This window comes from Phalacrocorax aristotelis, chromosome 4 (genome assembly GCF_949628215.1).
Source record: "Phalacrocorax aristotelis chromosome 4, bGulAri2.1, whole genome shotgun sequence".
Taxonomy (NCBI): domain Eukaryota; kingdom Metazoa; phylum Chordata; class Aves; order Suliformes; family Phalacrocoracidae; genus Phalacrocorax; species Phalacrocorax aristotelis.
Window position 1 is genome coordinate 58,455,697 of NC_134279.1, and position 20,627 is coordinate 58,476,323.

The 20,627-nt window shown below is 40.1% G+C and overlaps 1 protein-coding gene across 1 annotated transcript; it reads right to left on the reverse strand.

Moving 5' to 3' along the window:
- Positions 1–1,708: 1,708 nt before the first annotated feature.
- On the reverse strand, positions 1,709–20,249 carry KLB (klotho beta). Its single transcript, XM_075091648.1, has 5 exons — positions 19,429–20,249; positions 10,566–11,073; positions 7,037–7,305; positions 4,263–5,406; positions 1,709–2,175 (listed from the first exon to the last, which is right to left on the reverse strand). The coding sequence occupies exons 1-5, from the start codon at positions 20,164–20,166 to the stop codon at positions 1,814–1,816; spliced, it is 3,021 nt and encodes a 1,006-aa protein (XP_074947749.1). The 5' UTR covers positions 20,167–20,249; the 3' UTR covers positions 1,709–1,813.
- Between the last annotated feature and the right edge of the window lie 378 nt (positions 20,250–20,627).

Sequence of the window (20,627 nt, forward strand, 5' to 3'; positions counted from 1 at the left end):
TGTGTGAGTGGTAACTAGCCAGTGTCCTTGGGTGGTGGGAGGATGCATGCACCTCTCACGCTTGTGCTGTTTGCTGAGCTGGTAGAACATGTAGAGTGTCAAATGGGCCAGGGTCCCTCCTCATTTCACTGGTACTTACCTTCTGAATTAATGAGCCTTCTGTGATGTTGACCAATGCTTGAAATGTAATGGAGAAATAGTCTCATGCATTTATGAACTGAGGCTCAAGGTTGGGTCAAGTATTGGGGAGTGTGGCGTTCAGCTGATTGCACGTAGCCTTGAAGTAGCACTTACACAAAGTTTCTAGTAGTCTGTAAGTGGCTGTGATACTTTCTGTTCTTGTTTAATTATCATAATGCATTACTGTTTACCTTGTGCTTGATGCCATCTTGTGTGTTCAGATGCAGTTGGAAAAGGCAACGTGTTTATGTGCCTCATCTCTTCAGAAGCACCAGGGTACTGATAACGTGTGCTTATCTGTTCTGGGGGTGTTAGGCTGAGGTAACTAGCTTCTAGTTGGAACAGGTTGGGGGGTTCCCTCTGTCTTGAAAATGGTACTAGCCGCTGGAAAATAAGGTTGTAAAGTGGAGGAAGGCATTTAACTGGGAGTAGGCATTTAACTGAGGCCTCTTTTTGTCCTTTCGGTTTTTAGAGCAGCTTCCCTATCCCCCTCCAGAAGTGCGCGGTACCTGCCTGGGCAGCGATGATCTGAGCGTGCAGTTTGATGCAATGACTGGAAAGGCTGGCCAATGTGAATTTTAAATGATGGTACAGTTCACGGAAAAACATTGGGCTCCTTTTGAGATCGCCAAACCAGACCAAGGGAAACCTCTGGGTTTGGTCCCAGAAAAGTTTAAATGAGATTAGCAGGTTCATTGATTCTCTAAGAGCACTATGCCTGGGTTGGTAGCTTTTGTGTAATGCAGCAATAAAAATAAACTCCTTTCATGGTTGTATCCCACCCATGGCTTGCACTGGCACTTGAACAGAGCTAAGAGGAAAACATATATTTATTTCTGTGAAAAAGTGCAATTTAGAATTACGTTCATCACTCTCTTGCGTAGATTAATAGTTACTGTTTATTTTGGTGTTCTCTGCTAGTAAAAACTTTTACGCTGCCCCATTTTTGGAGATGAAAAATAGTTGATTTTATATTATTTTGACTTGTCTCCTGTAGGTCCAGTTACATTTGCTTAAAATGTTAACGTCTGATCTATAGTTCACCCGATATGTAAGAGATATGGGTATGTTGGTCGATAATGGAGTTAACTTGGATTTATTCTTGTAGCGGAGTCTTCAGAAGCTGGCTGGGCACATTTCATTCTTGGTGTACTTCATTGGAAGCTTGTGGGTTTTAACAACACTTTTATTTGTAAACCCTAACAACTTGCAGTAATGCTCAACAACATTCATAACATGAATATACATCGCAAGACGCTTTGGTCCAAGGAGGTTCATAGAAAAGTGCATATCGGTTCTTACAGCTTAATATCTCTTTACAAGTCAAACTGTTTGAAAGGTTATTCCAAGGCACAGGAGAGTTGTAAAATTGTCTTTTTTCTTTTTTTTCTCTTAAATAGATGAATTTTACTTCTACGTACAGAAGGTGGATAAAAGTAATTTCACCAGAAAGGAATGTCATCATAGCTCTCCTTCCTGTGCATACAGTTACTTTCCGTTTTCCAACAAAATGCTTGGGGTGTGTGACTGGAGTGACTCACGTAGTGCTTTTCCACAGTTGTCTGATCTGCACCATCCTCTGCAGAATGCAAACAGTGATGGATCTCACTGACAGTGGGCTTGTGCCCCCTCTTTAAAATGAAACACAGATGCGCTGGATGGCTTTTGCCTTAAAACGTTTTCTTCTTTTTCTTTTGTGAAAAACAATAATGGTTAAAAGCAAAATAAGGGTAGAGAAAAGGCAGCAGGCAAAGAAGATTAAGGGCTTCTTCTGGGAAATGAACAAGCAGAAGCTACATGGCTTTTCTTGGTTGCGGGGATCGCAGACCGAATAGTCAGCAGGAAAGCCGTTGTTGCTTATCAGGTTATTGTAAAATTTTATTGAAGGCTTTCCTTTTGAATCTGAAGTAAAGAATCCAAATCTGGGCTTAGATTTTTCTTCAGTCAGCTTAAATGCGTAGTAGCCTTTAATCTTGACTTTATCGATGTAGTATGCTGTGAAGGGGGGGGGGAAAGAAACAAATGTTTTCAATAGAATCATAGAGCAGTTTGGGTTGGAAGGGACATTAAAATAATCTATTTCCAACACAGTGCCATGGGAAGGGAGACCACCTACTAGACCAGGTTGCTCAAAGTCCCATGCAACCTGGCCTTGAACACTTCCAGGGATGGGGCATCTGCAGCTTCTCTGGGCAACCTGTTCCAGTGCCTCACTGCCCTCAGAGTGAAGAATTTCTTCCTCGTATCTAACCTAAATCTCCCCTCTTTCAGTTTAAAGCCGTTACTCCTTGGCCTATTGCTACAGACCCTTGTGAAAAACAAAAATCTTGCATGAGCTGCAGACCTCCTGGTAACGAGCTCAGATTTCAAATAATCTATCAATTTAAAAAGCATGATTGCACCATAAAATATTTACACTTACTGCTTCTAACAGTACTCAGCTTCCACTGTCTTAAGTAGAAACAGTGCATCGTTTTAAACAAAGAGTTAGAATTTGCGAATCTTCTGGACCTACTCTGTGAAAGCTGCATTTGAATGGGGTTAGAGCTGGGAGCTTGCCTTCCTGGGAAAAGCCAGGTGCTGCCCTTCACCAAACCCAGCTGCAGTGACTCAAGGGGAGCACCTGCTCATCTGTGCCATGAGAGGAGCTGTCTGAAAACTCCCGCCCTGCTACAAACCCAGCTGCTGAGCCCCCCAGCATGCATGACTGTATGTTATACTGCTGCACCCAAGAGTTGGGTGAAAATATTTTAATGAAATCATAAATAGCAGTCCCTGGTACATATATGTCTCTCCAATTCATGTGTAAGCAGAGAGTATAGTCAGGGATGTGACCCAGACTAAGCAAGAATGTTGTAAACTAGGGGAATCTTTCTGTGAGTACTATAAAGTATCATGCTGTCCAAAAATTAAAATGGGAATACTATGATGAAGTGCCCTTTAAACAACCTTTTCCTTCAATAACTTACTTCCTTCAATGATTTATTGTTCTTTTGTTTGCAATGTGAAATTAGCATGGAAAATACATCAGTAAATGCTCATTAGTCCTAAAGGAATTGAGAAGGAGCTAAGCACTGGAGGGGGCCTGCTCTGTTTCTTGTTGATGTCTAAAAATGATGTGAAGCCGTGCTTAGCCACGAGTAAGACCTGTTTCATTTTTATGTGGCTACTTTCTAGAGAGGAGAAACCAGGATATGTAGACTATGTTTGGGGACAGGTGCCTCAGGCAAGCTTTTAGGCGCCCAACATCCTGACCAGGGAACTCGCTAGCGCTTGCCAGCAGGGAGTAGTGAGGGCAAGGAAGTATTGTGCGTCTCGTTTTGGCTGTATGGTTCAGGTATCGAGGCCTTTCTGGTATCCTGTGGCTTGCTGCTTTCCTTTTAATGTTTGGATGGAGGAAGAGGGATGGGAGGGTTGATGTCCCTGCAGCATTTCTCAGACAATAAACTATTGCTGAAGATCATTGGCTTCAACACTTTTGTCCTCTACCTCCATAATTACTAATTTTTCTCAAAGTAAAGAACTAGATTTCTGTAGGTGCAGAGGAGAAAGCAAGTAGTGGAACAGGAACTAGAGTTTGACTCTCCCTTCAAAAGCAGCTCCTTAAAAATCTGGTGACCTGCTTTATTTCTTCTGTATGCCTGTCCAGGTCTCCTTGGGCTTGCTTGTGCTTTCCTGTTCAATGACTCTAGTTCAGCAGCAAGTCAGGAGGGTCCCACCTTTCTTTGTAGAGTAGAAATTAGAGATGTTTCCTGGGAGTTGTTGGTCTGAAGTGCCATCTCCTGCTAACTTTGGAATAACTACATTGCTGCATATGCACGCCCAGATGGCTTCTCATGTGGTTTAAATTGGAAGCAGCTGGGCTGTGTTTCTTGTGAGAGCTTGATGCCCTTGCTTTGTGCTGTATCTGCCCTGAGAGTGCCTGCAGAATCAGGCTCCTCAGGAATGCTGATGGCTGATTCCTGCGTCTCAACTCAGAGCTGCTTGCTCTGTCTAGGGCAAGTCTTAGGTGCTTGCTTAAGGAACACCTGGGTCTGGGCCATGGAAATGGCTCTGGGAACTTGAGTCTACCATATACTCACCTTTTAAAACCTCTTGTATGTATTTTCCCAAGTAATAATTTCTAAGTTCATCATTGTCTAAGGACTGGTCATCAATTCCGTTTGCTGTGATGTAAATATCGATGTCGCCATAGGTTTTTTTAATCCACTTGAGAACTTTGCGCACTCCCCAAGGCACCACTGCCAGACGTGAAGGGGAGCTCAGGCAGGTGATATCCTGCAGAAATTGGATGTCACGATCAAATTCATACTGGCTCCCGTTCTGAGGTTCGTGAATCACAAATCTGGTGGTGAAATGATTCAGTGCGTAAAAGTCAGCTGCACCTTTGATGAGCTGCATTTCCTCGCTTGTGAAAGATGGCAATGAAGAGTACGAGAGGCCTTTTCTGTTTTTAAAGCTGATGTATTCCCTCATGGTAGCTGGATAGTCCCCAGTCTTAAATATGGGATCAGCAAACCAGCCTATTTCAAACTGAAGAAACCTGTCGGCAGCTTTTGAATGAGATTCAAAGTAGGGGTTGGCAGGCTCGGCCCAGTCCGAATGCAGGGACAGGGACACTTTGCCATGCTGAAAGGATCGGTACTGCTCATCGTATATTTTCCAGGCCATGGCATGTGCTATCAGTAAATTGTGTGCTGCCCGGTATGTATCATTGCTGCTCCTATTGTAGACATCGCTTAGCCGGTTAGGCTCATTGATTGTAATCCAAAGTTTAACCAAATCACCAAGTTCCTGAAAACATAAAGCGGCATAGTCTTGAAAAGCGTAGGCAGTAGACCGGTTCAACCACCCTCCTGTCTGCAGCAAAGGAGCTGGCAGGCCCAGGTAGGCGTGAGTTGGATAATATAACGTGACCATGGACTGAATGTTGAGTTTCAGTACTTCACTAATCACGCATCTGTAGTATCTAAGAACTTGCCTGTTGACCACAGACAAATCTCCATTGGGTAAAATTAGTGACCAGTCAAGTGCAAATCTGTAATGGGTGACTTTCATTTTTTCCAGGAGGTCAAGTTGCTTTTTAATACTGATGAAATCCGTGCACTGTGCTGGTCGGGTTTTTAGCTTCACCCCTTTAACTTTGTGCAGGAGACCGTCTCCCGTGATGTTCCAGAGGTACAGGCTGGAATCACAGAACTGCGGTGAAGAAGCCACGGATTCTGCCTGTGAAAATGAAAATGGTATCTTACGGCGGGGTTTAATTAAATGAATGCCTGCTTATAGTCTGTGTTTCTGCCTGTGTTTGGGTGTAGGATTAGTGCTGGATGTCAGAAGGTCCTGCTTAGAGGCTCCGAGGGGAAGAGCATAACTGACTCACCTGTATGGGCTTTGTGCTGGTGGTTGTCTTACCTGTTCTGTTCCTTCATCTACAGAAAACGTTAAATTTGCACTCTCCATTCTATTCAGCTACATGCTGGCATCTGCCCTGCCATCAGCCTACACGACATATATTTTCACACAGATAAATCTCCCAGATTGAGGTCACTCTGTGGTCATGCAAACACAGTTCCCAGGCAGCTGGCAGGAGAGCGGGGTGGTAAGGACAAGCACCAGGGGTGTACGAGGCAGGCACGGATTATTTTGGCGCTGCTGCTGAGATCAGCCTTGTGAAACTGCGGCATAGTGTTCCCTGGTCTTACCGGTAGTCCTTCTGCCTATGCAAACATCTGACACAAGCAGCTTGTAGCGTTTAATATTAGTTATATCTTGACTATCATCTACTAGTTAACAAGGTTAGCACAGGATGTATCCTGTGTAGCACAGCACATTTTTTTACTATCCCAATTTTTTAAAAGATTTTTTTTGTAGGATTTGCAATACAATACAGTGAAGTTCAAAATATTTAGATTAAATCTGATTTTTTAAAGCAAATGTACTCTTCCATGCTGTATATTTTCCCAGAATGATTAATAAGTAGCTTTACTTTTTTTTTCTTACGATTGTCAATGAATAGGTCGGATTATGAAGTTTTGCTGTTATTTTTTGAGGCTGATATTGGCCATTGGATCATCTTTCCGTATGTGATGAGAAAAAGAGCATCCCAACACTGGTCATACATATGGTTAGTTTATCTACCACATTTAAAGTAGAAATAGGTATTGGTAGGAACCAGTTTGGAAAAAAAGATAGTATGATCTGTTTTCAAATGTGAGCTGAAATTACAAAGGCCATATATGCTGATGTTGGCTATTTTTGCGTGTGCTATAAGTCTTTTTAAACAACGGCTTGTAACCCACTTGTTGAAGTGGCACTGAGAGCCAGGCTCAACCCAGGAATCTGTTTCTGCCTTGTTCAGTAGCTTTAGACGAGACCTCAAGCCTGTGGGTAGCTCTGCTGCTGCCAGCATAACCACCTTGTCCCTGCCCTCTGCCAGCCGCTCTGTCATGCTGTCGTAGGTATCCCTATGGCCACACTGCAAACTGGATTGGGAAACTCCCCTGGTTGAAAAATAACCCAGGAACAATTGGCAGGGTCAACTTCTTGGTCTGAAATTTCCTGATCTGATCTGCCGTGTGGAGACACAAGCAGAGGGAAGGGGAGGGAGGGGCAGCCTTGGAAGGGATCCTGCAGAGGGGTCTGCTGCTGCAGGAGCACCCAGCACTCTGTGACTAGCTCACCCGAAAACCTGTAAAGTACATTCAATTGAACCTATGCAATTATGGCCAGGCTTAACTTCTGTTTGCAGTGTGCATTGAGATTCCTGAACAAAAGGTGCCATGCACAGTCATTTATTCACAAAGTAAAGTCGTTGGTTGCTCTGCATCCAGTGGTTTTCCCAATATTTTATGCTTACCTTGAGAACAGACTCAGTGATACCCCAGGAGAAGTCACAGGAGAACTGAGCTTGCAAACTTGGGGTAGACTCCCTTGGGAAGAAGCCATTTTCTTGTATGATTTGTTTATAATAAAGTGCAGATGACTTGGGAATCCTTTCCTTTTTTTCGCTTTTGAAATCTACATAAAATAATCCGCGCCTGATGTTGTAAGCATGTTGCCATTCAAAGCCATCAAGGAGTGACCAGGCTGTGTAACCAAACACATCTATGTCGTCGTATTTAATAGCTGTTTAAGAGAAAGTAACATCCATGAGACTTATATTTAGGACTCTTAACATATATAAGGGATATTTATGAGAAAGGTCTATTAATTTTGAAAATCTTCAGGGTTTCCTCAACACTCGTAGGGTTATTGGCCCATTGTAATTCATTGCAAAACTGTGACAGACATTATGTATCTTAGTCCTCATTCATTAAAAAAATACACACATCACTAGTTCCTTAAGAAACTAAATACCGTAGGATCCTTTATTTCTGCTCTGAGCAAACACAAAATATTACACCACATCCAGATTTTAAGTTGCATCTGATGATTTGCAAGTAATAGATACTGATAAAATCAGAGAATCCTGACTAAAAATTAAGGGTGCAGCAGTCGATCTTGTTTGTGACTTTGTATTTATCATGAAGTTAAAACTCCCTACCTTTATTTGAAAGATCTCTGCAAACTCTAACATTTAGGAATGTCTATTCAGCTTCTAAATTGAAAAATGAAACGTGTCAGTATGGGACATGTAGTGACTTTAGAAGGAGCTGGGCTGATCAACCCAGAGACTGAAGTGCTTGATTTATTCACAGAATGGGTGCAGCAAATGCATGTTTCTTCAGTCAAATTTAATGTCCCTTCACCTTGCAAAGGGAATATACGTGTAATCTTTCACATATATGAGAAATGACAAAATGACTGCTTTCCTGATTCGCCAGGGAGGGCAGCAGAACTTCCAAAGCAGCTTCTCGCTGGACACCAACTAACAACAATGTTCGTTACCCACCTACAGCGTGTGCCGCAGCCTGGAAGAAAAAGTCCAAACTCCATGCCTAGTCATGTTACCTGCCTGTCGCCAGCATTGAGCTAGGAAATAATGCAGGATAACTCCTCACATTAACCTTACAAGGGGTGGAATATCAAGGGCAAAGCAGTGACCAAGTGGGGTTGCTGAGGATTTTGACACAGGGAGATGGACAGCCATATTTTACCTGTAGTCCACTGAGAGTAAGCCAAGGAATACAGATGAAGTTATCTGACATAAAGCTCTATTCTCACCCAACATTGCTTTGCCTTATTTTCTCAGGACATTTCACTTCACATAATTTTATATTTCCACTGAACAACTTTGCCTTAGTCACACTATGCTGCAACTTCTGCAGGAGGTGGTTTTGCACAGTACTTGTATTCATGCAGCAGAGTAACAAGGTACCCAGCAGTACTCTCTTAGTCAAGCACGCTATTTTACTAGCTTCTGGATGAAGACATCACAAAGCCCAAGAGCTTGCAATCTAAGTACATGAGAAGCTGACAGACAAGGACAGAATACTGGTAAGGAGATGAGGGAATGTAACAAGGCAATACAGTGGCATGTATTTTCAAGAAAAGCAACTTCTACATATTAGGGGAACCATGGGAGAAAGTACAAAAACATCTGCAAATATCAACAGCAAAACACAGAGGTGGAGAATGATGTAGAGGATAAAGAGATAGGGCAGAAGGGCCTTGCAAGTAAGGATGAATTCTTCATGTCTGCAATGAGGAAGGTTGAACAAACAGAAGTAGGCATATAGGGACAGGATAAGTGACAACTGAGAAAACTCTTTTTTTCCTAGAAGCATACTAAATGGATGGGGTCTAAGTTTAATTGTCAGAGCAAGAGATGCGGCGGTACTTGAGATGGTGCATGTCTAGATGAGAATTTTTGGCTGTTTAAATGCGTAGAGAAAAAAGCACTATTTGTCTATATTTTCTGGTAAGAAGAATTAATAGTTAGGCAGGTGTTGGGTAGAGATCCTGTGGATCAGTGTGAGAGTATGCTTGTAGCATTGTCTCCAGTGACAGTGAAAGGAGAGGGCAGAAAGAGAAGTCAGGATCCTCACTGAACATTAGAGTGGGGATGAGAAAATCCTCCTAAAAACCAAGGGGATTGTTGGAGGCAGGAACAAGGGGCTGAAGGTAGGAGAGTTCAGGAGTTAAGCTCCCTGTGTCACCAGAGGTGACATCCATGGAAGCAGATCTCAAGGCATTTCTGTGTCTGCTACGGGTGGAGCCTTGGAGTTCTTCTGCAGAAGTAGTAGTTTCAGTATTGACAGCCAATAAGCAGCTGTAGTTTGAATTGCATCCTTGTATCATAATCAGGGTTAGTTCATTGCAATGGTGATGTTATACAACACATATTTTCATGACTCGCAGTACTGTAAGATACAGACATACACTACAAAGTTTACAGCACTCTCCTTGAACACACACAGAGTATATCATAGCCTGTTATACGTTATCCTAACAGTCAGCGTCCCGTTACAATTTGGCCTATGTAAATGATGCTTTGCGGTTAACATGACCTACCTGATTTTGCTGCAAACAGCAAATTTATACCTAACTTCTCTGTAAGTAAAAATATGAAAATATGTTCTAAATATTATTCCTGATCAGACAAATTAAAGTTTGCTTCACAAAAAAATGTATTAGTTAAGAGAAAATCCTGTCTTTGAAGCAGAGGTGGAAGCATCTGCATACATAAAAACATAGACATACATAAAAACTGCAGTATGGCACCAGCAGCTGTGCAGCCTGCTGGGAGGATGTCTCATGGGACCAGCAGCCATCCCCCTACCAGCGCTGAACCTACAAACTGGCTGATGGGGAAAAGAAATACTGGTTTTGCAGAGGCTTTAGGTACTAACAACATTTATATTTCATACAAAATTAAATCTTTGCCTTCAGAGAGCACCCCTGTACACTGGCTTTATGAAGGGAAAATAACAAGATTGGAAGGGTGTCTTTAAAGTGTAGTATCTCTGTTTGGCATGTAATAATCCTGAAGAATGATCACCCTTCTGCTGCTAATTTCCTCTGTGAATTTTATGTTGGAGAAGGACCCCAGTGTGGCAATGACAGTCTGTAATCACTGTCTTGCTCTCCTGCTGTCAAGGTATGTACCTGCACACAGGTTTTACAGTTGGTCTACCAGCAGTGAAAAGTGATATCGAACAGATTGCTTTTCATGAATTTCTGACTCAGTTTTGCACTTATTTAGTTTTAAAATCCAATGCAGATGTTGGACTTTAGCTTTCTGGGACAAGGACTAGGGTTTTTTTCCTGTGTTTGTACAACATCTAGCACCAGTAGATCCTGATCCATGACTTGTACTCATGCAGTATTAATAATTAACTTAGTTGCTATTATTTCTTTAAAAAATTATTAAATCATTTCAGAGCTAAATATCAGAGGATCTTAAAACGCTGGCCAAAAATCCAACAACTAACTTGTATACAAACCTTGTAAAACTTTATTAATGAAGTTTTTCATCATGTAGATGGCTGTGGTGTCATCTGTTTTCACATGGCTGTCAGTGAACCAGCCATTCTCTGCAATCAAGATTCGAGGACTGTTGTATTCCAGTTTAATCCAGTTCAGTACTTCCCTCAAATTGAGTGACAAATTTTGTCCCATTTTTGGTAGAGTGTTTGGAGGTTTAAAGTTATTAGGACCAAAGGAAAATGCAAAGAAGTCAGCTGTTCCCTTTATGTAGTTTTTCTCATCCTCAGTAAAGCGTGGCAAAAATGATAATTCATTTTTCAGTTCTTCTGGATAATCACCATCCCCGTGGATGGGTTTAGCAAACCACCCGAGTACTCTATCCATAGACTGCTGGCATTTAGAAATGTCCAAAGCATCTTCTGATTTGTTAGGCTCGATCCAGTGGGATCCCAATACTATGGACATCATCCCCTTCTGATACGGTTGAAAGCGTTTTTTGTAGTTATGCCAAACTTTTGCATGAGCCTGGTGAGAGAAAAATAGCATTAAATTGTTACTCTCTAAGAAATCTCCATGTGTGTTGGCAACTAGACAGGCAGGTAGCTGCATCTGATGCACTGCAGACTTCTGTGGAAATATTAACAAACAGTCAAAGCACACTAATTACCCTGCACAGCTGTAATGGGCAATGACTGTTACACTGCAAGGTACCTCCGGATAATGGTAATGCTCAGTATCTCGTGTGCACTGATCCTATGATATGTTAGGGCTGTGGCTTTTTGCCTTTTAACATAGGTCTAAATTTCATGGGAGGTCCCAGCAGCGATGTGAATGGCTGTTACATGGACACTTTGGGACTATACAGCTGTTAATGCTGGGATTTGAACTCCGTGACCTAGACAATCCCATCTAGGTCTTTCTTTGTCAAGCAGCAACTGCTGATACTGTTAAAATTTTAAACTGTCCTTACAATTGCTCCATAAATAATGCATCTCAAATAATGTTTCCTTTGCCAGTGTTGGCTCTGTGCTATTAACTGCTCTGTGCTATGGGGGTTACCTGGATTTACTCTGATCAAACTACATCCATCCCATCCCTCTTCTTGGGATACACTTCCATTTGTTTTAGTTTCACCTAATCATATGAGTAAGTGTCCAACTTTTTATGTTTGCACAGTCCCTAAATGTAAAAACTTGGAGAAAGGACCCAGCTGCAAAGTTTGAACCCAAAAGTCAATTTTCAGTTCTGTGCAAGAATTTTGATCTAGGATTTTAGTTCATTTCTTCTTTGAAGCTGCTATAATAATGATTTTTCTGACAGTACATGCAACAGCACAGAATGAAGCTTATTTATTTTAAGTAGAAAGCAACAACACTTTGGTTTTAAAAGGAAATTTGGCAGCAGTATCTCACAAGATCTATTGGCTATGGCATGTTTTAGTACTCATAACTGGTCAAATATTCACTGCCCTAGGACAGACAGAAGTTTTGCTATTCACGTTAGTGACAATAAGAGCATACCTTGTACCACATCTTAATTCCATTTTTCTGATTAGCATGTTTTAGAAAGCTCAACATTGTCACACACCAGAATTACCTTCAAATGTCACATTGTTAATTACTGAAATAAGAGAATACAGCCATCAACGTTTACACGACAGAAGGAATACATGGGAGACGGAGGAACCACTAGCATTGTCAGAGTCCCATGGGAAAAGGGGAGAGCTAGGGTGTCAGAGAAGGGTGCCTCTGGATCACAGCATGGGGACTCTGGATCGCACTGTGAATCACACCAGAAGATCTGACACAGGGGAGGGGAGCTGACCTCTCCCAGCTGAGGAGTTGTCAAGTAACTCAGGGTTTACCTTATTCCTGAAGTCTGGCTTTGTACTCTTAAGCTGGAAAGAAAATAACTGTTTGCACCCAGAAAAAACATTGAGAAGCATTGTGAAACACTTAGAGTGCCGAGTTAGACTGACATCATTACCAAGCCAAACAGCATTGCTTACCTCTGACAATAATTTCAGTTAATTTATCTAAAAACACACAGCCTTGACAGTTTAAAAAAACAAAAGACCTGATGTCAATTAGATATTTGGTTAAGCTAGGGAGTACCAAAGAATTACAGTTTGTGAAATTTTGTATATCAGTTGTTTATGGTTTCTAAGGTCATGCTTGTAACATTTGTTCAAGGTCTATCTTTGAAAATACTGATAAAGTAACATTAACCTTTGAAATGCAGGTTCTGTAGCTGAAAAGAGAAGTCAACAAAATTGTACTCATGAAGCAAATTGCAAGACACAGTTAAAATATTATAAAATGGATTTCTTACCAGTCTCATCAGAAAATTTAAGTGGCCAGTGCCATCTCCTCAGTTACAGTCCTGTCCCGAAGGTTCCTCCACCCTGGGATGGCTGCTGGGGCCAGGCTTGCTTTGTTCTCTGCCTCTAGTGATTTTTCACCTGGTTAGTATATTTTTTTTTCCCCAAACACAGGCTACTAACACCACTGTTTAATCAAAGGTATATGGTTGTGTTGGCGCAACAAGAAAAATCCTGCTGAAGTCACCTGTATTATGCACAGTGCCAAGTAGCATGACAATAGCACCAGGTAAATCTTAGCAATCACGCATTTCTAGGTGAAGTGGATAAAGACGGCTTTGCCAAAAAACGACTAATTAGAATGCATTATTGACAGCTAAAAGAGAATCAGTGACAACTCACTGTATTCAAATGCACCTTCAAGAGGCTGATTAGAAGAAAGTAAAGTTACTGTTAAAAATAATGTCTACAGTAGAGAATACAATCACAGGTATAATTGTACAGGAATAGACCTCAAGTACAAATAAGTACATTTAAAGTGAGTCAATATAAAATCCCCATACACAAATTCGTATGTGTCACTGATGTCTCTTAATTCTAAAGGTTAACTCTATTGTAAAAAAAAGTTGTCACTCTGCCTATAGCAGGGGTTTTTACAAATGTAGTAGAGACAATAGCATTTGCTTGTCTATAATTATGAGTTGTTAATTATCTGTAAAGCAGTATAACATTCTCAGATGGAAGGTGCTCGCTAAGTGCAAACTATGGTTGATCGAACAAACTGATGAATATAATTTGCTCTTTAAGACAACATATGAAACAAACATCAGTTTAAAAGCTGTATCATACATCAGATTGAGTATTTTGAGTCAATCTTGACTAATCTTTTTTTCAGTTAGACTTTAATCCGTAATCCTTCACTTTCCTTGTTAGATCAAGGACAAATGTCAAGGCTAAGTACACAATGAAAGCAGGATCAATATTGTGTATTTATTCTAGATATATATGACACGTTAATTTCAGTGTATTTTCCTGGTATTAATATAGAAATAATTCTATAGACTTGAAAGTCATGAAGAGTGCTCAGTCAGTATTAACACTGTAAAAAGGCTAGGTAAGTCAATTTAAAAAAATTGAGACAACAGTATTGTTCTCTCTTGAAACATTCTCGTACTCCTTCAAACTCTGATCCTGTAATTTATCATGTACATACGCAAAGAACTTACTATTGAAAGACCAATACTTTCACATTCTTAAGATATGCCAAAGTCAAGCAATTGAATGTCTCACCAATGAGCACACAAAAGAATGTCAGGGGTATATGGAGCTTTTTTAGTGTGCTGGAGAGCAATAAGAAAACTAAAATTGAAAAAATGCTAATAAAATTATTCTGGCTTTGTGTTTGTTTGGTTTTTAATCTATGAAGACCTAGAATACAGAGTCTCATGATGCTGGTGTTAAACATCACTTTAGAAGAAGGGAAGGTGTGCGTGGCTTATTTGGAGAGTATATTTCAGTTCAAAGCCCTTTTGGTCTGTGGTAAAGATGCCACATAGTAGAGCAAAAGCCCTTATTTTGCAAAATGTCTCTGAAGCTCAATCTTTGTGAAGGAAAAAAGGGCTCTTGAGATATAGGCCACTAAATTTCTATAAGAGTGATTTGAAGGACTGAGGCTTTACTATCAAATTTGTTGTATGCCAACCATCTTGCATTTGGTTTGTGTTTTTCCTGATGATTTCCAACAATTTTAAGAAAGCTAACCAGCAAATAACAAATCATACAAAAAAAGTGTGAATCAGTGCTGAAGTTTACATCATCACTGATGGCTACTACTGTGTGAAAAATCTTCCAGCTAAGACATTTACAAGCATAGACAATTCTGCTGTCCACACTAGAGCCATACTTGATGGAGACAGACTTCCCTCCTCCCGTAAGAAATACTCGCACTGATGTAGCTTCATCTTTACAGATCCCGAGGAAAGAAAGCACCTTTGGAGGAAGGGAAGAAAGTGGCTGGCTGGATGTAGGTATAAGAATTATTACCCCTTCATTCCATAGAAATTTTTTTTTAAGGAGAATGAATTATGGGACTTTCCTGGGACATGCTTATCCAAAGGCAGCAGTGTCCACAAAGAGATCCTGGCATAGTGAGAGCTACCAAAGAGCTGGGAGTAATGCAGCTGGGCACAGAGATTAACCTGATCTGTGATGGCTCTATATGGAGGCACCATGTTTGAAAGGGAATTTATTACCTTTTCCTAGTATGTGATATGAAGATGTGTTCATGAAGAGAATCTTTAGGGATTTCTTATTCTGGCAGTTTTCTTCTGAGCTTTTCTACTGGGTGGAAAGGAGTGTGAATGATCTTTAACAGGAAAAAAAAAAATGGTCCCCTTTCAACCTGTTATGTGGCAAAGGCAGAACTGCCTGGAGGGCACTGATACAGAGGACAAAAAGAAGACCGCTTTGTCTGCAGTTTGTGATCTTTACAAACCTCAATCTAAGTATAAAAGAACATAACTAGATCCAGAGAAAATGGTAATAATATATCAGGTATATATCTCATTTAGCTCCAGCCACAATGATTAATTTGCTTTATATTTTCTTGCTTCTTGTCAGATTTATTTACTGTAAATCAAAGAAATCAATCTAAGTTTTCTGTGTGCAGTCTTCTTCTCTGCCTCAGTATGAGAGAGGCAAGCTCATAGTTTTTTGTATCTTCTTTGATGTGCCTTTCAAATGACGCACAGCAAGTTACATGTTTTCATTAACTGTTTTCTGATGTTGCTTTTGTGAAGTACAGTCTCCTTTAATGAAGAAAGGAGATACACTTTTGATGGCCATTCTCCATCTGGTATAAGATTCCATATGCTCCTCGTGTTAGTGGTAATGATCATACAATTGAATAGAGATTTATCTAAGTGAACACCATAGCAATTTGTAATTGATAAGTGTCAAACTTCAAATTTCCTACTCATTTCCATGGAAGTAGTATGAGACCCTTTAAAATGATCAGTAGCAATTATTACCCCCCGTGTATGAAAAGCATACATAGTAACATGCAAATATGTTTTTTAAATTGAAATTTTGAGTTCTTCTGTAGATGATTTTCTTCATGTGGATCTTCTAAGCACCTTGCTTAGCAGCCTTTGCTTCTGCATTCACTACCCCTCTTTATGGGTCTTGCTATTCATGTAAAGTCAGGACTGTCTCTTAAGTAGATGTATCTGGGGCATTCCCTTAAAAGGATGCAAGGCACAGACAGAAAGCACATGTATTAGGTGATACAGCATCTGCAATGCCTTGTGCTAGCCAGCACCACAGGGCTCTGGGGCTTAATGAATACAGACCAACCCTACTTTTGCTGAAAAGCCTTAACAAGATAATTATCTACCTATTTACCTACCTGAATTAATTAACCGAACCAGATAATTTTTGAATCACTTCTAAAATGCATGGTCTTTTTCCTTACGCTGCCAATTATTTGGGTTTTAAGATGCTGGATTTCTTTAGTCTACTAAAATGTTTAAAATGAACAGAAATTTCTTCAGCCCTCTTCTAGAGACACAAAAATCTCACACAATTGTCAAACTGTTCTTGCAATAAAATAATCCAAAGTCCAAAAAAACCAGGGTGTTATGGTTTGTTATATTGTTTTTGTGACTCTATGAAACTTGGCTTCAGTTTATGATTGATATATCATATAAAAGCACTCCTTTATATAATGGTGATTAGTTCTCACACACCGCAACTGCAGCAGTGCACTGGTGAATGAAACTAAAAGTAGGACTCATGAGAGAGCCTCGTGTAGTTTATCCAAAAGTACTACAAAAAGACTTGAGAATGATTATTCAGCAATTTGCTATGTAACAGAGTGGTGGCCAAATTAGTTACCTGTTTTTCCGGCTCGGCATATTTCATGGGTGGACCTAGTAATGTGCATAGGGTGGCATGGAGGACGTTGTCTTTCAACAGCCTGTCCAAAATTGATGCCCTGATATGGACAAGAATGTGGCTTTTCCTAAAGCCACTGACATAAATGGGAACGTTTTCAACAACTTTAACAGGCTTTGCCTCATACTCCCAAAACCTGACGTTTTTGTTGGTCTTTTATTTTTAGGAGGACATTTTGCAGAGGTAAATTAGAAGGCAGCCATAATACAATGTCTGAGAAACAGATTTCCATACACTAGTCCTGAAATAAAAAGCCATGTGAAATTTCTTTAAAGAGAGATTCTTATAACATTCCCTGCGTCTCAAAGAGGAGACATTTCAGAACACATGAATCCTGATTGTGCATCCATACATTATATTGATATGGTATTGTCAACAATACTAAACAAACTGAACATTTAGATACTCACAAAAATCCTTAGGAAAGATTCTGGCTAGTTGGCTTAAAATATATAATACCACCTATGACTTCTGTCGAATGACTGGCTTTAAGTACATTTTAGTAAGAAAAAATTTTTTTATATATATATAAGAAGAGTTGGCCCACGTTGACTGGTACCTCAGGAGCTCCCATTCCACCTCCAGCCCCAAACATCACACTCCAGTTCCTCAAATACATTACTACAAATTTGAGATCCTTCATAAAGACCTAAAAACTTTGGAAATGTTACAGTGCCACAGGAAAGACCTGTTAATACGTTAGGTAATGTTCATGGGGCTGTGAGAAAGATACAACATGAAAATAATTTCTGCCCAAGAATAATAAAATACTAGGTAATGGATTGTGTGTTGCTGAAAATCTCATTAACTCTTTCATTGAAGTGATTTATTTTATACACAGATTCACAAGCTTTAAAACTAGAACCAACTATCTGATCAAGTCTGAGAGTTAAGTAATATTGACCAAGGAACTTAGGTCACTAATTTTTATATCAGACCCAGCTCTGCTTGGCTTCCTGGAACAGCCAATTGATTCTTCAGCAGAGGCATTGCTCTCTATGTGCTGTCTGCTGCTCACATGGATTTTACAGAGTGGGAAGATGCAGAGACTGCCTAGTTGGTACCCTGGTTTTGATTGTGCCACTCAGAAATGAAGGCAAGAAATGCTGCTAACTTACGTTGTATCTTTTACATGTATTACATCAAATATATTTTATATAGCACTTGAAAATAAAAAGAATGATTGAGCATCAGTGCTATTTGAGATGCTTCACAAATCTCTATAGTTAATCATTCTTGTCCTAAGTCTGAAATTAGTTAGTGGCTTGGGATGCTTGATGAGTTGTCTAAGTGTAAAACTTCTATTGACTGCTGCATGAATTTTCTGAAAAACGAGGTTCTGCAGGTTCAAGCCCAGAAGCGAATTCAAGAAATAGAAACAGTCAGCTGCAGAATATTTATAACTACTCTGGCAATTAATTTTTTCCCACATGCGTACTTATTTCTGAAGGACAAATACATTCAGTTTTATTTGTTAATTACATTTATAATGTATGGCAGGTAGTAGAGAAATTCTCTTTGTGACAGCTAGAAATGGTTTGAGCAGGGGGAATTATACTAGCTGCTCTATCAAACAGAGAGAGGAGAGTGACCTGCTCTGTAAAGTACTTTGAGCACTACAGGTTAAAAAAATGCTGTACTGATATTGTTAATTCTTGTCTTAAATTGCTGTTATTTGAAATTGCTTTAAATTATAGCAAGAAAAGTAAAAATATAAACTTCTATGCATAGGAACTTGCTACTCTGTAGAGTGACATTAGTAATCTATCAGAGGAGATGCTGTAAACTCTGTAATGTTGTTGAGAATACCATGAATGTCTGCATTTTTTTCCTTAAGTCCTTAGTCCCCTTCAGACTTCTCTTTTTGTCCTTCCCAGAGAAAGAATACCATGAACTGAGGACCCAGTACTTCAGCTGTTGAAGCTGCTGATCATGGGATCAAGCCTTTTGGATGTCTAATTCTGTAGAAGACAGCTGATAAATAAAATAAAACTGACATGAAAATTAAAATACTGAGAACATCATAGAAATAATATAATTTTGAAACTCTCAAATACTGAAGGGAGCATTTGTTTTCTTCCAAACTCAAGAACTGCTGACCTTGCTAGTTCAGTGATAAACTTTTTGCAGTATGATCTTACTAAGCTAGAACTTTATATATATATATACACACACATATATACACACACACACATCCTCTATTGCTAGTAGAATTGATTCAATATGCAAATAAATGTCATTTTAAACTAGTAGAATAGTCATTTCAGTGTAGTCAAATGAATGGTCACGTCAGTGTGTTTAACTAAGTGAAAAGAATAAGAAAGGAAAATCATGCTCTTTCATAGCGAGATTTTGTAGGCAAAAGCTAGTTTAAATAAAGTAATAAACAAGCACTTTAAAACAAGTAATTTCTGAGTCAGCTGTTGTGACAACTACAATACAAGCAACATGAGGATTAAAAAAAAGACTGCCTTAGCTATGGGTTATTTATTGGTGTTTTTGCATTCCTTGATTTTTCTTTTTTAAACATTGACTATATGATTGATTCCTCCCATCATTTCCCGTGGTGGTGCAAGATCAGTTTGTAAAATCTTACTATACTGTACCTTGATCAAATTGTGTCCTACAGAGTAGACGGTTGTTATTCTCCCTCTCTCTCCAGGAGCATGAATACCTGTGCCATACCCATGCCAAGCAATTAAATATGGATTGTGGATTGTAATCCAGTACTTAACACGATCCCCAAAGGTCTGGAAGCAAAAGGTGGCATAGTCATTGAAGATATCAATTACTGATTCATTTTTCCATCCCCCATATTTTTCTTGCAGCATCAAGGGCAGGTCCCAGTGGTACAGCGTAACCACAGGGTCAATATTTCTGTAGAGTAGAGAGTCAATGAGGGTGTTATAATACCGGACTCCTTTTTCATTGGGAGCTATTACCACTCCAGTAGGAAAAAGCCTTGACCATGAAATTGAAAACTGGTAAAAAGTAACTCCCAAAAAATCCAGAGCAGACAAATCTTTGTCCAACAAGGTGTAACTGTCACTGGAGGCATCTGTGCTGTCAGCATCCCTGAACTCCGAGTGGATGAAGCTGTCCCAGATGGAGGCTCCCTTCCTGTCCTTCCTCCGGCTGCCTTCCACCTGGAAAGCCCCCATCCCTACACCCCAGAGAAATTCTCTGGGGAATGTGTCATACAAAAACATCTGTGTTTCACTCACGGGGCTGAAGCGTGGGTCCTTTTTCCACACAGATCTTCCCTCTCCAGCAAGCCCAGCAACTATCCTTAAGAAAACTAATGTCCAAAAAGCAACAGATCTCTCCAGTCGTTGGCCCCACATTATGCTGGTTTATAGCACCAGTGTTAAAAGTCAGATTTCTTGCACCGACGCTGAAAAAACCTCCATTCATTTGCTGGAGTCCTCGCCGTGCAGACTCTCTTCGTTTGCCATGAACTGCTGGAGTGTCTTATCAAAGCTCCACTAAAAGCTTGTGATTGTAAAAGCCCTGTCAATGATTAGCCTGAACTGTGAGACTTAAAACAGGTCAGAAAACATCGTAACTTTTAGGGAGGTGGCTGCTGTATGACCACTGAGACACCTACCTGGCTTGTAACTGCAGGAAAATAGGTTGCCTGAACAACATAAACGCTAGTAGCTAGTTTATCATTATTTAAAGCTCAGTCATTCCAGTGGGAGAATATAGGTGACAGAGGGTGTTAAGGAGCTATCACATCCTTCATTCCTCGTACAGCCGTATTTCAAGGAAATGTGGCAGAAATATGATTTGGACTGCCTAGTCT

Coding starts and splice junctions, on each gene's coding strand:
- KLB (XM_075091648.1), bottom strand. CDS start 20,166: ATGTGGGGCCAACGACTGGAGAGATCTGTTGCTTTTTGGACATTAGTT. Junction 11,074..19,428: donor TAGGACACAATTTGATCAAG/GTACAGTATAGT, acceptor TTCTCTCACCAG/GCTCATGCAAAAGTTTGGCA. Junction 5,407..7,036: donor TCACTGAGTCTGTTCTCAAG/GTAAGCATAAAA, acceptor TCATTTTCACAG/GCAGAATCCGTGGCTTCTTC.